The sequence below is a fragment of the Scyliorhinus canicula genome, chromosome 16, assembly GCF_902713615.1.
Source record: "Scyliorhinus canicula chromosome 16, sScyCan1.1, whole genome shotgun sequence".
Taxonomy (NCBI): Eukaryota; Metazoa; Chordata; class Chondrichthyes; order Carcharhiniformes; family Scyliorhinidae; genus Scyliorhinus; species Scyliorhinus canicula.
In genome coordinates, this window is record NC_052161.1 from 12621059 (window position 1) to 12640641 (window position 19583).

The window sequence follows — 19583 nt, forward strand, 5'->3', positions numbered from 1 at the left end:
TCCTGGCCTTTGCGTCCCTAGTAGCCCGACGAAGGATCTTGCTGCAGTGGAAGGATGCGAGGCCCCCAAGTGTGGAGACCTGCATCAGTGACATGGTGGGATTTATGAAATTGGAAAGGGTCAAATTTGCCCTGAGAGGATCAATACAAGGGTTCTATAAACGATGGCAGCCTTTTCTGGACTTCCTGGCTCAAAGATAGGTATCTTGGTCAATAGCAGCAGCAGCCCGGGGAAGGGGGGGTGTTCCTTATTGTAGTTTCTATTATGTAACTTAATATTGTGTTAATTTGCGTTTTTAATATGCTGTGTTGTTCATGGAGGTGGGGCAAATGTTTATGATTGATAATATTGTTATTTTTGGTATTTTATTATGGTGGTTTGTTGTATAAATTCAAGATTTTTCAATAAAAATTATTCCAAAAAAAATGTAATTCTAGGGGGCGGCGCAGTGGTTCATACTGCTGCCTACGGCGCTGAAAAATAAAAGAAAATTATTTTCAATGAACTCAACAGCAACAAGGGCTTTGTTAATATCTCATCTGAATGATGGCACTCCTGGCATTGCCATTCCCTCGGTAGCGCACTGGAGTAGTAACTTATGTTTGAGCTTGTCCAAATAATGAGACTCTCAACTTTCTGGCTGAGGTAAGAGTGCTCCAATTAAGCCATAGCTTTCACGATCATCAACTAGTGGATTTTAGAATTAGATTTAAAAAAATTAGAATTCCCAATTTTATTTTATTTTCTCCAATTAAGGGGCAATTTAGCGTGGCCGATCCACCTAACCTGCGCATCTTTGGGTTGTGGGGGTGAGACCCACGCAGACATGGGAAGAATGTGCAAACTCCACACGGGCAGTGACCCGGGACCGGGAGCGAACCCGGATCCTCAGCGCTGTGAGGCAGCAGTGATAATAGAAAAGACCTCATGGCACAATTTCAAAGAAGAGTTCTCCGTTTTGGCCATGACCCTCCAAGCAACTTTGATAAAACAGATGATCTGATCAGTTTTAATAGAACATATTCTGAGGAATTGATGATGTTTAAGAATGTAGGACGTAGGTTGTTTCTAGTGGGTGAGGCATGAATAAGCTCGTGTACAAGATGAAATCTAAGATTTGGACCTAGAAATGGTCAAACTTGCAGGATTAGTAGTTCAGGCAGCCTCTCAGTCAACATCCAGTTTTAGGTTGGTAGCCGAGTGCTCAAGTGGCGGGTTGATGCAGACTGGGAAGCCCATTTCCATGTTATAACTTGCAAGTTCTCAGTCACTGAAAACCTTTCTCATCACCTTATAGTGGTTCTGTAGTTGATCTGTACAGTCGTTTTGCTGGCTTATCTCTGTTCAGACGTTTGAGAGTTGCTTTTATGTCTGGAAAGTATTGTGCATCCAACATTTTTAATAACTAACTACTGTAATGTCGTGAGTAAGAACTATTTTCTTTATTGAGCTGAAAGGTTTCGCAAGAGGATATATAGAAGACTGCTGTCTCAAAGAGATAATATATGGACACTTCATTTTCAGCTTCTAAAAAATCTAGATAACTTGTCACTTCTGGTATTCTGGCAAGAGGATGTTTTCCAATAGGAAATAATCCTTTCAGTCAAAATGGTGTTTGTTGTAACACAGCAGCCGATAATTTTAGCAAAACAACAGACCAATAAGACTGAAGGGGCGGGATTGTCTGTCCCACCGCACTCATTTTCTGATGCGACCCCCGCCCCCCTGGTAGTGGAATCCTCTGTCCTGCCAGTTGGCCAATGGGGGAATCGCCGGGCGTGATTGCGTTGCCGGCGAAACGGAGGATCCTGCCGATGGAGAATCCAGCACATGATTAATGTAAACATCTGAAATCTGAAAATTTGATTGACTGAAGCTTCCCGTACCGGCCTCCCCGAACAGGCACCGGAGTGTGGCGACTAGGGGCTTTTTACAGTAACTTCATTGAAGCCTACTTGTGACAATAAGCGATTATTTATTTTTAGGTGCTATACATTTCTAATTTCCTTGTTTTGTTTCTAGATTTCCAGCATTTTCTGTATTTTGCTTTTTGTTTGGACAAATGTCCCACATTGTGGGAGGAATCCTGAACTATCCTGATATTAGGTATTTGTAAAGGTGTGTTTGACTTGCTTTCGATTGGTGTGCTATCAAGCCTAAACAGTCTTGAAGCCGAAATGGAATCCTGTGTTTGGCCAAACAAACGCAAGCTGCGAACTCCAGTTGAACTAGATGTCCCTCTTGTTGAGTGGCACATAAGGAAGGGTCCATGTGGCTGTATTAACCACTTTGGGTTTGTTGCCAATAGTCATAGAATCAAAGAATAGTTAGAGCACAGTAGGTGTCTCGGCTAGCTCTTTGCAAGCGCAACACAGCAAGTCCCATGTCCTCCACGATCTCTAAGTGATAAATAAGTGTTTAAGGTCACGTTTTGCCTTTGGGATTTGCACTGAGACTGTTCAAAGGTGAGCTAATTTAGGCAGTTTATAAATCTTCAACTTGAATTGTAGTTCTCAATTCGACCCTTGCGTATGTGCTAGGAAAAAGGCGAATTATATTTTTTCGAGCAACAGGGATTGCGTTTTGAAATTTTGATAACTATTTTATATATGGAGTGGATTTTAATGCTCGTTTATCCAACACTCAATGTGAGGCATTTTGTAAGTGTGAACCCAGTGTGATATCACACGTTACCAATTCGGTTGCAGGATCAAAGACATTATACTGTCCCGATGTCATAATTAGAGGGCAAGAAGAAAATAAAGTGTTTCCTTTTGCTGAACTTTACAAAAACAAATTTTGAATTTGAGATATTTGCAGAAATACTTATGTGGCCAGATATTGAATAAATGATTTGGAAAGGTTTCACATGGGAGGGTTTCCATGCTGGATTACTGAAGGAGTAACAATTTACAAAATTTGAGAGATGGTTTACATTCACAATATACATCTGTACAGTCAACGGCTGCTATTTGCAACCCCTCTATCGTGATTTTTTTTTTTTACCTGTGCAAACGTAGTTGTACATGTAATTGCGGTTCACAGTCCCAGAACTTCACCTATCAGCCACCTTTCCCATGTCTTTCCCACTTAGAAGGCTCGCACTGCACATGTGCCAACTGTGCATAATCAAGTTCGCAATTCACGATTTCAGTTTGCAAGAAGTCACGGGAACGGAAGCCCTGCAAACAGTAGGAGTTGACTGTATATCAGTTGCCCAAATCATATGGCTGCCTCCTCCTCTTCCCCCCCCCCCCCCCCCCCCCCCCCCACACACACACACACAGAAGAAAACAAAATAAAAGTCACCTAGTCTGGATGGCTTGCATTTCAGGTTGCTGAAGGAATTAGGGGTGGACTTGCTATAATCTTCCAATGGTTCCTCGATATTGAGGACCTGCCAGAGGATTGGAGAGTGACAAATATAACAACCTTATCAAAGTATTCAAAGATAGCCCTAGCAACGACAGGCTACTTAGTTTAACATCAACAACAGATAAGGTTTTGGAAATAATCGGGCAAATGTCAATAGGTTCTTGGAGCGGACTGAGTTATTTAAGGATAGGCTTCACGCGTTTGCAAAATTACATTTTTTGATGAAGTAGCAGGGCAGCTGTGGATGTTTTCTGTATGCATTTTAAGATAGAATTTGACAAAGTACTACGGAAAAAGCTGGTTAACAAAATTGACGTTTATGAAATAGCAAGGTCACCGTCCAATTGGATTAAAAATTGTCATACAGCCAGATAATAGTAGATGGTTATTTTTTCAGGTTGGAGGGTGCTAGACAGTGGTGTTCCCCAGAGTTGATGCTGAGACAATTGCTTTTGTTATATGTAAATGACTTGCATCTTAGAATACAGAACTTGGAATGGCAAACAGTCAGAATCTGCAATTGTCTGCACATGACATAGGCTCGCAGAATGGAAAGGTAAATGGCAGAAGGAATTTCATATAGAGAAGCGTGAGCTGGTGTATTTTGGCAGAAGAGATAGGGAGAGGCGACATACACTGACGCAGTTGTGAAAAGTGTGCAGGAACAGGGGGACCTGAGGGTGCGTATGCATGAATCTCTGAAAGTAGCAGGGCATATTGAGAGATTAGTTAGCAAAGCATATGGCCTCTTGGCCTTCATAAATAAACGGATTCAGTAGAAGAGCAGGGAAATTATGCTGACCTGTATGTATCGAGCTCTGGTTAGACCCCAACTGAAGTTTTTATGTCCAGTTCCGGTCACCACACTTTAGGAAGGATGTGAGGGTGCAGAAGGGACTTGCCAGAGTGAATCCAGTGATGGGAGATTTTCATTGCAAGGTTGGATTGGAAAAGCTGGAATTCGCCTTGGAGCAAAGGAGGTCAAGGGAAGATTTAATAGGAGTGTAGAGCAGGAAAAATCGTCGGTTTTGGGTAAAGGATGCAGGGAACGTGAAGAAGAAATTTGTTAGGCAGCAGGCAGTAATGACCTGAAACCACAGTTTCCACTTCCTTCACCCTCGTGCATCATCAATGACTTCAAAAGGAAATTGAATAGGCGTTTGAAGTAAATAAACATGCAGGCCCATGGGGGTCAAGTTTGGAGTGGGACTGCTCTATGGAGAGCTTGCATGAACTTGATGGGCTGAACGGCCTTGTGTGTTGTAAAAATCAGTGGGGAATTTTAACACTTGTCCTATCACAAATTTAGTATGTTTTTTGTACTTGTTTCTCAACAGAGAGCAACATGCTAATTGTCAGTGGGCTTGTATATTGCCATGTCATTGATAAGTTTCTAACTGGAACTTGATCCTAATGTAATTATTTAAAAAAATGACCGCCAGTGTGCTGCTTGTGTATTTTTTACCATTCAGTGGGACATTGGATGATTTTCTGTGCCCCATTGTGTTTTACTGATGTCATAATGACCATCAGTTGACTAATTGTGATCTTAAATATTGGGCTTTATGATGTATGCCTGTCATTAATGAATGTTCTTTGTTTTTTCAGCAACCAAGTCATTACTCAGTTTTTCAAACCAGACCCCAATACAGGTCAGTTTTACGGCAGCTTGATCATTTAGCTGTGTCTTTGAATAAAATGTTTGAGATTTCACAACTTCATTGCAGTGTTAATGTAAGCCTACTTCTGAGACTAATAAAGATTATTATTAATAAATATCAAAACTGTTGAAAAATCTTCGTAGATTAGCATCGGACTTTTTTATGGTTGTTACTGTGTCCAATAGGAACCAGGGGCTGCCACATGGAAGAAAAAATTGTAAGTACTGTTTTTATACGTGTATGAAAGAAAGCAGTTTTATGCCTCAGGATAAATATTTTACTTGATTGATTGATTACTTTTGAAGTGCAGTCACTGTCTACAGCAGTATTGGTAATACGATCCCTGGATTCTATAGAATTCAGGTTATAAGAAAATAATGATCTCTCCCTCTCCCTCCCTCTCTGCACCATAGTATTTGCAATATATATAATTAGTAGTTAGTTTATACCATGTTTTTGTGAATTGATGTTTTCCATGGATATAAAACACTTATCAACATTCCTTGACCCTCCTAACTCACAGGGTCCTTGTGCCCGAACCTCTGGCACACTCATACGCCTCATTACTATCAGCAACATTCAGCCCTCCTTTTCAATAAATACGCTGCAAAACCAGCATTCTGCATCTTCAATATTGAAAAGTAGTTAAAAATTGGGTGCTCGGCAGAAACATTCCTGCGCTCCTTTCCCTATAATCTCTCCCTTTCCTTCTCTCCTCATATCTTTCCTTTCCTCTTCTTACCCTTCCTTTTCTCTCTCCCTTTGTGACATCAGGGATTACATAAATGGCTATGTGCCATCAACAGTTTGTGATGTCACATTGGACTAATTTAAATTTGCTTCATGATCTTAGCTTTTCGATGAAAACCGATCTGGTCTCCTTAGCCTATATTCATAATACGCCTGCTGAAAACCAGGGGCACCTATTCCCCTACTCGGAGCACTTCATGATGAAGAATTACTACAATGGGTGACCTTGCTATAATGAGCTCCAATCACTTTGGATCTATGGATACCCTCTAACTTTCATGAACACGATAGTGTCACCCATTTCCTCTATGGATGCCTCATAGTTTGATTGTTGAAAAATACAAATATTTACACCTTGTATACAAGAGCCTCTTTTTCTTTACAAGGCTGTTGCTTTGTGAGTATTACTGCTGAGGCCTTCCATAAACCATCTAAAATTCTGCTGCTCATACCCCAACTCAAGTCAAGTGCTGTCGACCCATCATCATCATCATCATCCCTCGATTCGAAGATTGAGTTTCCCCCTTGACCTTCATTTGACTGAACAGGCTCATAGTTCTTGGCACATGAGTGATATCCCACAAAATATTGGGATCCGGAGTGCAGGATTTGCTTCCCTTCCTTTCTTGCCATTGCTCTGCCTCAAGACATTGTGACTCAAAGCCTGATGCAGATTGATGGGTACAAAGATGGCTATTGTGGATAATTAGTAGTCACTTCTTCCAGTCATTAATGTCATGGCTGTTGAGCTTTATGGAGATCCAAAGGTGTGCAGATTAGGTGGATTAGCCTTGCTAAATTGCCCTTAGTGTCTAAAAGGGTCGGGTGGGGGTGCTGGGTTGCGGGGATGGGGTGGAGTTGTGGGTTTAAGTAGGCTGCTCTTTCAAGGGCCGGTGCAGACTCGATGGGCCGAATGTCTGTCTGCACTCTAGATTCTATGATTCAGAGTGTCTTTGAAGCATTTTCTTTGTGTTCCCTCAACGTTGGCCATTTGAGGATTGAGAGAAAGGACCTGGCAGGCTTTTTGATCATCCAGGCACAGTATCCAGCCATCAAAGTTAATTTTTCAGAAGCTTTACCTGAATGCTTGTCGAGCTGGGTTCCAGCTGGTTGTTCAGTGGTTCACCCATTGAATCTGGAGGATGCAGCCAAGGTGTTACTGATGGCATTTCTCCAGCTTCTTGTGTGTTGCTGATACATAGACCAGATCTCATTGCTGTACAGGGATTTAGAGATGGCAGCTGTTTTGTACACCATGACTTTTGTTGAGTTGCGGAGGCCTTTGTTATCGAATACTCGCTGATGTAATTGGTCGAAGGCTGATCTGACACAGCCGAAACAGTGTTGGATCTGCTTGTTAATGATGGCGTTTTGAAAGAGGTGGCTGCCAAGATATGAGAGGTGCTATTTGAGAGATTCTCCTTCAACATAGGTGGAATATTCAGGTGACTCAAGTGTGGGTTGTTAATGAGTTTTGTTTTGGCAACATTCAAGGGCAGGTTGAATTTCTTGGATGTCGAATTGATGTATCAAAAGTGCAGACTGGGCCTCAACACTGCAATCATCTACAAACTGTATACCATGTATTTTTTTTGGAAATGTTTTTTATTGAGCTTTCATATTTTATATCCAATAAATTACAAATTATTAGAAAAAACACGCAAAAATTAACATGTATATTTACAGGCAAGCATCTTCATAATAACAACTGTGGCCACCCCCCTTTAACCGGCATACATATTTTACATTCCCCAATATGGCCGAGGCACATGTTTGTAGGCATTTATTTACAATTTGGTTTTGGGCCTCAGCTTGCCATCAGACTGTCGCTTGCGGCTTTGTCCTTCCTTTTTTTTGGAATAATTTTTATTCAAGTTTTCAACAACAAATTTTATCACAACAGAGAAAAACAGTAACCCCTCCACTCCAATACAAAAACAATAAATTAACAAGAAAAATAAATAAGCATAAAACCACGAGAACAAACCACCATAACTAACCCGTAGAAGGGGTCGTCTTCTGATTTCTCACTCAACAGTTCAGTCACATCACCGTGAAGCAGTTGCAAGTTTGTGAGGCAGTTGTTTTTTTGAACATTCAAATCTCAGAGTCTCAGGATTTACTGAGTTAAATACTTGGGTCAATGAATGTGATGCTTCCTGGTGTTGCCCCTAACATTTTTCTTGGATTTGTCAACTAGCGTTATGTCAAAGATTCCTCTGGAAGGTTTAAAGCTGCCGCACTGGCTCTGGGAGGATATCGGCGATTCAGGACAATGCATGGCAGCATTTTCCATACTATGGACAAGAGAGAAATATCTCGATAGTTGCACAGCATGATTTTATCCCCCTTCTTGTGGATACTTAGAATTGTTGTGATCCTAGAATGGATTGGTGAGGTGGGGATTGTTGCACGTTTTGCTAAGTGTGCTTTGCACTCAATTGGCTTTGTTTTATAACCTTGCTCCAGAGTCGCCAGGTATCTTTATGATACCACCACGAGGTTCAAGTTCAAGTGCTGATCAATAACTCAATACACCAGTTAGTAACGTTCAAATCAAAACACATTTATTATATACACAGTCAATCGCTACTCATACATAAATACTACAAACCTAAGCTACTTCTACCACTAAAGGCCAATACCTATCTTCTGGAAAAGGAACCCACTGGGTCAGGGAACAATGGCCTCTTGTTTAATCCTGAGACTGCAAGCTTCCAGCAGGTATGGACTAAGGGCCAGGAGCGCCTATCTCGTAGCGTGCGTTGACTGGACACTTATTTGTTGGTGCAGCTGCTAGGCAGGTCTCTGTCAAGGGTTGTTTCGAGCTGCTGGGAGACCCTGCCCAGAAGACCAAATTGAACTTGGGGCCTCCAATTTATAGGCCCCAGGGGCTTTGCGCCCTTTTGGGTGGACCCCGTACCTCACTCCAATCGATTGGATCACGTACCAATCGATCGGTTTGAATTCCCCAATACTGGGGCTGTTTCCTGATCGCTGGGCAGTCCTTGGGTGCTCGTTAGCATCTTTTGTCTTGGACTCCTGCTGGCGCCGAGGAGTCTGACTTTACCTTGGTCATCCTTAATTGTCTCTATTGTGCCCGGGAATTGCTCATTTAATATGTATGGCTGCTGGTTTCAGTGCTGCCTGCTTTCTGCAGAGCAAATACACAGAAGAACTCTGCAAGCTGCTTGTTTTCTGATACTGTCCGTTTTTCCCTGCGTTCTTTACGAATCTCCATTTTAGCTCAGGAAGTGACCAACCCAGGTGGCTACAGGATGAGGTATTTATTTTCTCCCGAATGTGTAGAATGTATGTATGGAGTCTTAATGTGAGCAAAAGCCCACCAGCTTTGAATATATAATTTTGTTGTTCATCCTTTTGATTGCTTGTTGCAGGGTACTGGGTATGGGTAGCCTGGACAGTATCATCTGCCTCTCTAGATTCAAGGTTGAGGAGTTGTTAGAAAAGTTCTTTCTGGTTTTGATGTATGGTATTGTCATCCTTAAGAAGCGAAACATCATTTTGAGTGAAGGAGATTCTGTCCATTTGACGTTGGTCTGTAGATAGCCCTCTGCATGTCATGGTCTGCATACTATTAGATCTCTCGTGTTTACCCTTCCCACCACCTGTCCTTTTATCTTCAGAACTTGTCTTTTGGGCATCAACCATGAGCTGTTGGAAGGTTGCCTCCTTGACTTAGGACCTTGGGCTATTCTGCCGGACAGTAAAGGCTGCTCATTTTCTACGGGGTCATTTTTCAGCGTAGTTTTCATTGACCCAGTCCTGGTGATAATGATGTTCAAACCCAGTGGAATGGTCTGGGCGCAAGAGCCTGGCACAGCTGACTTTATTTGATCCCACTCTCCTGGGTGTGAGAATATTCCAGATTGATATTGAGCTGTTAAACATGATTTGAACTACTGAAGGCTTCAACAATATTGAGGATTATTGTGGACCATAGCTTGAAACATGATCTTGGGCAACGGTGCCGGTGTATTCTGATGACTTTAATGTAATTCAAGGATGACAACAGTTTCAGCATGATAACCAGTTTATGTTGCAGAACTGCTTCTAGTTGGGTCATCTCTGGCTGTATTAAACAAAAAGGCAATTATATGGTACTTTCATGATGTCCCAAAACACTTTGCCACCAATTAAGGATGTGAAATGGTCTCTCTAGACTACTGTGGAGAAATCCAGCAGCTAATTTATAGTCATGGAGTCCTTGCAGCTTAGAAGGCCATTTGACCCATCAGGTCCGTGCGGCTCTCGGTCGAGCAATCCAGTCAGTCCTGTTATGCTATTCTCTGACCATAACCCTGCAAGTTTCATTCTCTTAAGGGCACATCAAAGCATTTTTGAAATCATTGATCATCTCTACTTCCACAGCACTTTGTAGGCAGTGAGTTCCAGATCATTACCACTTGGTGTGTAAAAATGTTCTTTCATGCTTCCCACTTTAAATCTCTGCCCGAGGCATTGTACCATCAGCAAATGGGAACAGTATTATTTTGTCTACCTTAACTGAACCTGTCATAACCCTGTCAAATTTTTATTCAACCTTCCTTTAGTATATAGCAGTGTTTTTCAAACGTTTCTTTCCTGGGACCCACTTTTGCCAACTGGCTGAGCTTTGGGCCTTCACGACCCCCGCCGGCCGGCCTTCGCGACCCCCGCCTTTTCCATATTCCATAACCAGTTTCTTCACCAGGCCATTGGCAACTTGCTTGGCCTTGAGCTCTGTCATTCCCTCTGCAACCTCTTGGCCTACACCCTTCTCCTGTTTCAAGATGCTGTTTACATTCTACCTCTTTGATCAAGCATTTCATCATTTGTCCCAATGGCTATCTCCACCATAGGATTAACAGTACTTTTTGCCTGATTGTAATTATGTAAATTGTCACGGGGTGTCTTGCAATGTTAACGGTGCTATATAGATGTTCCTTTAAATGTTGCGTTTGTGAATAATTGTATACTTAAATAGTTTGATTTAGTTCTGTTGTAAGTTCTAGGTACAGTTTGAACTTAACTTCAATTGTGTTCATTTGCGACTTATAATCTTTATTAGTGTCACAAGTAGACTTACATTAATACTACAATGAAGTTACTGTGAAAATCTAACCACTGCGTCACCTTGCTGCCCTCAGAATGGTAAAGTTGCTTATAATCCTTAAACCTAATAAAGAAGATTACAGAGTGGATAGTTACTTAAAAGTTACATAGGGTATGTATAGAATATAAGTGAGGGCGGTTTTGATGTGTGCTTTATTTGAGATGAGGCAGCATATGATGTCTGAGGATTATCAGTCCAAATGTCTAATTGATATATAGAAATGTCCTGTAGAACCCCATTTAAAACGGGTGCTTATCAATATGTTTTAGTTGAGCGAACTGCTTTGCCACTGTATGTTTTTATTGCATTTGTCAGTGCTTGGTATAAGCCAATTAAAAGTACGGAATAGCTTTGCAGAACTTATAAAGTTACAGAAATTACAGTTCATATAAAATACATAAAATCAATGCTTGAAAGCGATTGGTGTGCTAAATATAAGACACATGCAACATGTCCCTAAGTAATGAAAGTGAAAAGAACTTTGAGTTACAAAAGGCTAATTATAGAACTTAATTCTAAACTTACAAAATCAAAGATGGTTACATAATGTGAAAGAAAGTGAAATTTTAAACACCAAGTTAAACTGCAGTAATTTACTGCACAAGGCTGAATGTTTTATCAGTAAGTTTTCTTTGCAAAATATGTCTTTGAACTTGGAGAAGGCATCTGGTAATTTTAATTGCTGAGGAGGTGGATGGTTCCATACCAGTAATTGTTCAACCGTGACATCTTGTATCACTGGCTTTATGTGACATCTTGTATCACTGGGTAATATGTTTTTTCTCCCTTAGTGTCCCAGAATTTAGCTTAACATATTGGGTTGACATACTTTGATTATTTGACTAATTCTCAAAACTAAACTGCAAACTAATTGTAAATAGTTAGCAAAATTAAACTTTTCTAGACTGTTGTGCCCTTTCTTCTAACTCTTATTCCTTTTTTGTTCCACACAGGAAAGGATAGATTAATTTTGGGCTCGCCTCGAAAAGGTGGTACATATGACACCTCTGTATTACAGAATGCTGAACCAATCCACAGCCACAAGACACCTTCACTTAAATCCAAAAGATCCGTGCGTTTGCCCTCATCGCCTCAGAGAAGCCCTGTGCTAGAGGCTTTTATGAAGGGTGTCTTAAAGTCCGAGAATAAAGAAAGTATGGGAGGCGTAGTTAAATGCCAGGTTACTCAGCATCCTGGCTCTCCACGAGTGATCGTGCGAAGACTGTTTTTACCTTCAAGCCAGTATCCCTCTGAGGGTACGATAGTGCAAGATCAAGGAAAAAATGTTAAACTATCTTCTAACTCTGAAGCAACCTCTGCAATGCAAGATTTAAGTTCTAAATGCGATACAGGGGAGTATCAAAGAACTGCCTTGAGACGTAGCTCCTTACCGAACCAACAGATCATGTCGCCAACAGCTTCGCTTGATGTTTTGACGTATTCTAATGGTAGAGACAGTTCAGCAAGTACACCGTGGTACATGAGACCTCGCTTATCTCCTAGAAGGCTTCAGCAGCAGCATGGATTACTCAATAATGATTTTCAGAACACACTTCAGGCCTATAAAAAGGCGCGAGAACTCCGGAAACTCCGGTTGCAAAAAGGAAAGCATTCTACGCTAGTCCCTTTTTCAGGAGGCACGATAAAACAGGCAAGTAACCAAACCAGGACCCTTGCGGTTGTTCATCGGGTGCGTGTGCGCCCTTGTGTGTTTTTGCCCAAGTAAGATTTTTGTTTACCATCCATTGAATCTATATAATGTTCCTGATTGTGACTGATTATAACTGAGATCATCCTACCAACATTCAGTTATGGAATGGTCATTGGAAACTGCAGTCAGCTTAAAGGTTGTTGTGGTGGCCAAGTGGTTAGCACTGCTGCCTTATGGCACTGAGGACCCACGTCACTGTGCCTGCGGAGTTTGCACATTCTTCCTGTGCCTGCGTGGGTCTCGCCCCCACAACCCAAAGATGTGCAGGGTAGATAGATTGGCCCCGCCAATATTACATTCACGTTTCCACTTTGTGACTAGAACTAGAACCAGAGATGAGTAATGAGCAGTGAATCTTCAGTTTCTTCATCTAGGAAGACTTGGTGTGGTACTTTGTCCATGCTGTGATATTGTTTTACCTCATGTCCTGCATTAACTGTTTTTTCTTTTTTCTTGCAGGCCAACTTGAGAGCATATTCTCTGCCTTCAACTTCATTAACAGGTGCGTGAAACAATCACATCGAACTTAGAGTTGCTTTTATTTGGATGTGTTTGTGTCAGTGACCCTAATTAAACGTTAAAATGTTAATGACATCAACCCATTAAAATGACTTCCCCACAGGGCGGCATGGTGGCGCAATGGTTAGCACTGTTGCCTCACGGTGCTGAGGACCCAGATTCGATCCCGGGTCACTGGCCGTGTGGAGTTTGCACCTTCTCCCCGTGTCTGCATGGGTCTTACCTGCACAAACCAAAGATGTGCAGAGTAGGTGGATTGGCCACATTAAATTGCCCCTTAATTGGGAAAAAAAAAGAATTGGGTACTCTAAATTTAAAAACAAGACTTCCCACATCCATTTAAAAATTACAAATGAGGGCAGCACGGTGGCCTAGTGGTTAGCACAACCGCCTCACGGCGCCGAGGTCCCAGGTTCGATCCCGGCTCTGGGTCACTGTCCGTGTGGAGTTTGCACATTCTCCCCGTGTCTGCGTGGGTTTCGCCCCCACAACCCAAAAATGTGCAGAGTAGGTGGATTGGACACGCTAAATTGCCCCTTAATTGGAAAAAAATATTGGGTAATCTAAATTTATATTAAAAAAAATTACAAATGAAAGATTCTGCTGCTCTGAAATTTTCTTGGGATCGCCTTAATCTGGCTTGTTCTCGAGCCTAAAAATATTTCACAACGTGAGCCATTCATTAAGATTAAAGTTTGTATGTCATAAGGATTATCAAAGTTATCATGTAATGGGTCAGTACCATTGTACCTTGTTTGTTCCCACAGGCAGTTTAAATACTGCTGCATGCTCTGCTGTGGATCAGTGTTTCAACCAGACCAAAATGTTCACCAGTTAAAATGGGTAAGGGGACTGGAGAACAGCCAAAGACACAATTGGAGAGTAATGTCTTTTAAGGCGTTTTGTGGAAAGTATGGTGATTTGGGGAGCGTTTTAATAAATTAGGATGGCCTATGATCATTGTCAACCCTACAGGATTGTCCTGCACTCCAGCAATTAATTCCTGACTAATCTCCAAGACAGTGCAATGGGTCAGCCAGGTCGAAAAAAAAAATCATTGGGCCATTAAAAAAAAAAGTGTGTAATATTTCCTTGCGCGCTTGGTTTCATATATTCTGGGGAAAAAATGGAGATGGGAGAGAATAAAGGCAGTTCAACTGACCGTCAAGAAATACCCAATCGAGGGGTTTGCTTTCCAATCGGTGGGGGATAGCGGGGCTGTGCAAAGATGGATGTGTTGGGTGATGAACGTTGTTGGATGTTTGCTGGAAAGGAAAAGAATTTGGGGCTAGGGCACCTTGTGGCGAAACCTCCAGGAATATGTTGACCAAGACTTATGGCAGCTCTGGTGCCATTGCCAAAAGATAAGCGTTTGGTAAAATTGAGGGAACCAGTAATAATTTAGGTTTGATGGGGGTAGTTATAGCTGGAGAATACATTTATAAGTTAAAGTAGAATAACACGAGACTTCCGGTGGCGGTGATGTTCGAGTGAGCTGCACATTCAGCGGGCTCTCACTCCGGCGGGGCTTTAGGGGCTGATTCCCCGCGATAGCGGGACCACGGAGCGGCAAAAAGGTGGCCGCAAAAGTGCTGGAGAGTGGACTGCAATCTATGGAACCGCGGGAGTCCAGGAAGCAGAGGAAGAGAGAGAGAAAGGGACAGAGGCAAGGAGCAGAGGAAGCTGACCTGGAACCTAAGATCGCGGACACATGGACCTCGGATTCAGCAACCCAGCAGGCGCTGGATAACATGCTCCAGGAGATGCAAAACAGTTTTGAGTTGCTGAAGCGGGACAACCTGGACCCACTTCAGAAGGCAGTGGATCAGCTGAATCAGAAGCTGGATGCTCAAGATGTAAAAGTTAAGGAGCTGGGAGAGGCAGTGGAGGAACAGGCGGATGCGCAGACGATTGCGGCGTTAGAAGTTGACGGGCTGAAGGAAGGAGCGGCAAAGAAGACTGCTGGACAGAGTGGAGGAGTTGGAGAATAGAGCCCGCAGGATCAATCCGAGGATTGCCGGTCTCCCGGAGGGGGCTGAGGGAGCTGATGCCGCAGCGTTTGTGGCAGACCTGTTGATGCAGCTGATGGGGGCTGAAGCCTTGCCGCGACCGCCGGAGCTGGAGGGGGGGACCCCCCGATGGTGATCAGGTTCAACAGGTTTGTGGGCAAGGAGCGGGTGCTGCGGTGGGTGAAGAGCCCCAGGAGCTGCACGTGGAACAACAGTGTTCTCCGTATTTGCCAGGACCTAAGCCAGGAGGTGGCTCAGCGGCGAGCAGCCTTTAAACAAGTCAAAAAGGTGCTGTTCAAGAAGCACGTGAAGTTTGGTCTGCTGTTCCCGGCCCGTCTTTGGGTCACGCACCAGGGTCAACACCACGACTTCTCCGAGCCTGAAGAAGCGATGGACTATGCGAGGGTCAGGGGCTGGTCCCGAAAAGAGGTCCCACGGCCACGAATTAGGTGCCGAGAACTATCGTATGAAGGGACGCCGAATGTGCGTGGACCGCTGTTCAACAGTTTGCTGGGTTAAGGGTGCCAAGTAGGACATTTGGGACTCTTCCCTTTGTTTTTGGTTACTGGTTTTTTCTTTTGTTTTTGTTTCCTTCCTCTTTTTTCTGTTTTTCCTTTTCGTGCGGATTTTTATTTTTTGTGGGGCTCGCTGAGGGCACTGGAGCCGGTATGGTACTAAGGGTGGCCGGTCAGCAAGGGGGGTTAAGGACGTGGGTTGGGAGGTTTTTGTTTTACTGATGTGCACGCCTTCCTGTGCCAGTGAGTTTGCTCCAGTGGGTTTGGAGAGGGGGGATGGGGCGTCGGGGAGTGGGGATGAGGACAGGGAAACAATGGGAATGAGAAAGGGGCGTGCCGGAGTGATGAATCACCGGGCTAGCAGATTGGCTAGTCAAGGGAGTCCGGTGGGGGGGAGAATACAGCCAGTGGATGGCAGGGGTGGGGTTATCGGGGGATGTTGCTCGGTGGGGGGGGGGGGGGGGTTTGTCCTGCTGACGAGGGAGGGATTTGAAGTAGGCAGTGGGAAGGAGGTTGAGGGTGGAGGCAGCCAAGAGGCGGGCCAAGAATGGCGCGACGCACGGGCCGGGGGCCAGCCCGAGAAAGGCTATGGCTGACCAGCGTTGGGGGGGGGTTTGTGCCCCCCAACCAGGCTGATCACCTGGAATGTCAGGGGACTGAATGGGCTGGTTAAGAGGACGCGGGTGTTCGCGCACTTGCGGGCTCTGAGGGCAGACGTAATTATGTTGCAGGGGACGCATCTGAAAGTGTCTGACCAGACGAGGCTAAGGAAGGGCTGGATTAGCCAGGTCTTCCACTCTGACTTGGACCCGAAGTCCAGGGGGGGTGGCAATCATGATCAATAAGCGGGTGCAATTTGAGGCAGAGGGCATATCCGCAGACAGGGGGGGGGGGCAGGTACCTGATGGTAAGGGGCAGACTGGAGGGGAGAAGAGTGGTGCTGGTGAAAATATATATCACCCGAACTGGGATGACGTGGACTTCATTAAAAGACTGCTGGGGAAGATCCCAGACCTGGACTCTCGTAGGCTAATAATTTGGGGGGGGGGGGGGGGGGGGGGGGGGGAAGGAAGACTTTAACATGGTTCTTGATCCGCCGCTGGATCGTGTCCCAGAACGGGTAGACTCCCAGCAATGGCAAGGGAGCTGAAAGGGTTTATGGAGCAAATGGGGGCAGTGGTCCCCTGTAGAGCCAGACAGCCGACGGGAAGGGGCTACTCGTTTTACTCGCACGTCCATAAAGTATATTTTAGGATAGACTTCTTTGTTCTAAGCAATGACTGTATAGGGGAGGTAAAGAACACGGAATACTCGGCAATCACTATCTCGGACCATGCCCCGCACTGGGTAGACCTGCAGGTCAGAGGGGCAAATCACCAACGCCCACAATGGAGGCTAGACGTGGGACTGCTGTCGGAGGAGGGGATCTGTGAGAGGCTTCGGAGGTGTATGCAAAATTACTTGCAGGTGAATGATATGGGGGAGGTCTCAGCGGTGACCCTGTGGGAGGCGCTAAAGGCAGTAGTGCGGGGAGAGTTGATCTCAATTGGGGCCCACAGAGCCAAGGCGGACAGGGCAGAGATGGACAGATTGGTTAGGGAAATGGGTCGGATAGATGAGGAACACGCGGAGTCCCCGGGGGAAGTTTTACTCGGGGAGAGGCAGAGACTAAAGGCGGAACTGGGGGCGCTATCCACGAGTAGGGCCGTGGAACAGCTTAGGAAGGCGAGGGGCGTGGTGTACGAGCATGGGGAAAAGGCTAGCGGATTGTTAGAGGGAGGCGGCCAGGGAAATAAGTAGAGTGACGGATGGGGAGGGGTTCGGAGTGGAGGACCCGGCAGGATTGAATACGGTATTCCGGGACTTCTATAGCAAGCTGTACACTTCGGAGCCTCCGGAAGAACCGGAGGAGATGAAAAGGTTTCTGGATGGGTTAACATTCCCAACAGTAGGTGGGGGGCGAGTGGATGATCTGGGGGCCCCGATTAGAGTGGAGGAGGTATTGGGGGGCCTAAAGGCCATACAGTTGGGGAAAGCCCCGGGGCTGGATGGATACCCAGTAGAGTTCTATAGGAAGTTCTCTTGCGTTAGAGGGCCCGGTCTTGGCGAGGGTTTTTAATGAGGCAATGGACAGAGGGACCCTGCCGCCGCCGATGTCGCAAACCACTATATCACTGCTATTGAAGCGGGGTAAAGACCCGGAAGCGTGCGGGTCCTACAGGCCAATCTCCCTGATCAATGTAGATGCCAAGTTCCTGGCAAAGATACTGGCGATTAGAATTGAGGACTGCGTACCGGAGGTGATTGGGAATGACCAAACTGGATTTGTGAAAGGGAGGCAGCTGTCGGCCAACTTGAGAAGATTACTTAATGTGATAATGATGCCCCCGACGGGCAGGGAGGTGGAGGTAGTGATGGCGATGGATGCCGAGAAGGCCTTTGACCGGGTGGAGTGGGGCTATCTATGGGAGGTGCTTGGACGGTTTGGGTTCGGGGAGGGACTGGTGAATTGGATCAAGTTAATATATCAGGCCCAAATGTCAGGACCCAGCGTCAGGACAAACAGAGAAGTGTCAGAGTATTTTAGACTATACCGTGGGACCAGGCAGGGCTGCCCGCTCTCCCTGCTGCTGTTTGCGCTGGCCATAGCGCCGCTGGTGATTGCGCTGAGAGCCGCAAAGGGATGGAAGGGGATGGTTTGGGGCGGGGTGGAACATAGGGTCTCTCTTTATGCGGACGACCTGCTCCTGTACGTGTCGGACCCACTGGCTGGGATGGGAAGCATACTGGAAACATTGAGGAAGTTCGGCCAGTTCTCAGGATACAAACTAAATATGGCCAAGAGTGAAATGTTTGTGGTATAGGCAAGGGGTCAGGAGAACAGATTGAGAGGGCTACCATTTAGGCTGGTTGAGGAAAATTTACTTGGGGATCCAGGTGGCGCGAGACTGGGGCAGGCGGCACAAGTTAAATTTGGCCAGGGGGTGGAACAAATGAAGGGAGAGTTTCGGATATGGGATGCACTCCCGCTGTCGCTGGCAGGGAGGGTGCAGACTGTAAAGATGACAATCCTCCCTTGATTTCTGTTCATTTTTCAGTGCCTCCCGATCTTTATCCCACAGTCCTTCTTCAAAAGGGTTAACAAGATGATCATGAGCTTTGTCTGGGCGGGACAATCCCCGCGGGTGAAGAAGGCAATGCTTGAGAGGAGCCGCAGCGTGGGAGGGCTGGCATTGCCGAGTCTGATTAACTATTACTGGGCGGCTAATATCGCTATGATAACGAAGTGGATGGTGGGTACGGGGCCTATCTGGGAGCGGGTGGAGGCGGCTTCGTGCAGGGGCTCCAGCTTGGCAGCCCTGGTCACGGCTCCTCTACTGCTGCTGCTGGCCAGGTGGTACTCCAGCCCGGTAGTGCTTGGCGACCCTGTGGATATGGGGCCAGTGGAGGAGGCGTGTAGGGGAGATGGGGGCCAATCTCCCCTACATGCCTACAAACGTGTAGGGTCTGTCTGGGCGCCAATCTGTGACAACCATCGGTTTGCTCCCGGGAGTATGGATGGGGGGGTATCGAGCATGGCGGCGGGCGGGGAGGGTGGGAGATATGTTCCTGGAAGGGAGCTTTGCGAGTTTGAGGAGCTTGGAGGAGAAATTTGGTCTGGTAAGGGGAAATGATTTCAGGTACCTACAGTTGCGGGTCTTTGTCCGTAGACAGGTCACATCCTTCCCACGCCTCCCGCCAATGGGGATCCAAGACAGAATAGTCTCTAGAGGGGAAGGAGGGGAAGGTAGAGACTCTGATATTCATAAGGTGCTCATGAAGGGGGAAGGGTCCCAGACGGAGGAACTGAAACTCAAATGGGAGGAGGAGCTAGGCGGGGAAATGGAGGACGGGCTGTAGGCAGAAGCCCTGAGTAGGGTAAATTCG

General features: G+C 45.4%; 1 protein-coding gene across 1 annotated transcript in view; it reads left to right on the forward strand.

Moving 5' to 3' along the window:
- Positions 1-604: 604 nt before the first annotated feature.
- slf2 (SMC5-SMC6 complex localization factor 2) overlaps positions 605-19583 on the forward strand; it is an 82458-nt gene continuing 63479 nt past the window's right edge. Inside the window, exons 1-4 of the mRNA XM_038821459.1 lie at positions 605-645; positions 4984-5027; positions 11856-12553; positions 13073-13115. Of these exons, the coding sequence (XP_038677387.1) occupies positions 620-645; positions 4984-5027; positions 11856-12553; positions 13073-13115 (811 nt within the window). The 5' untranslated portion in view covers positions 605-619. The remainder of the gene's footprint in view (positions 646-4983; positions 5028-11855; positions 12554-13072; positions 13116-19583) is intronic.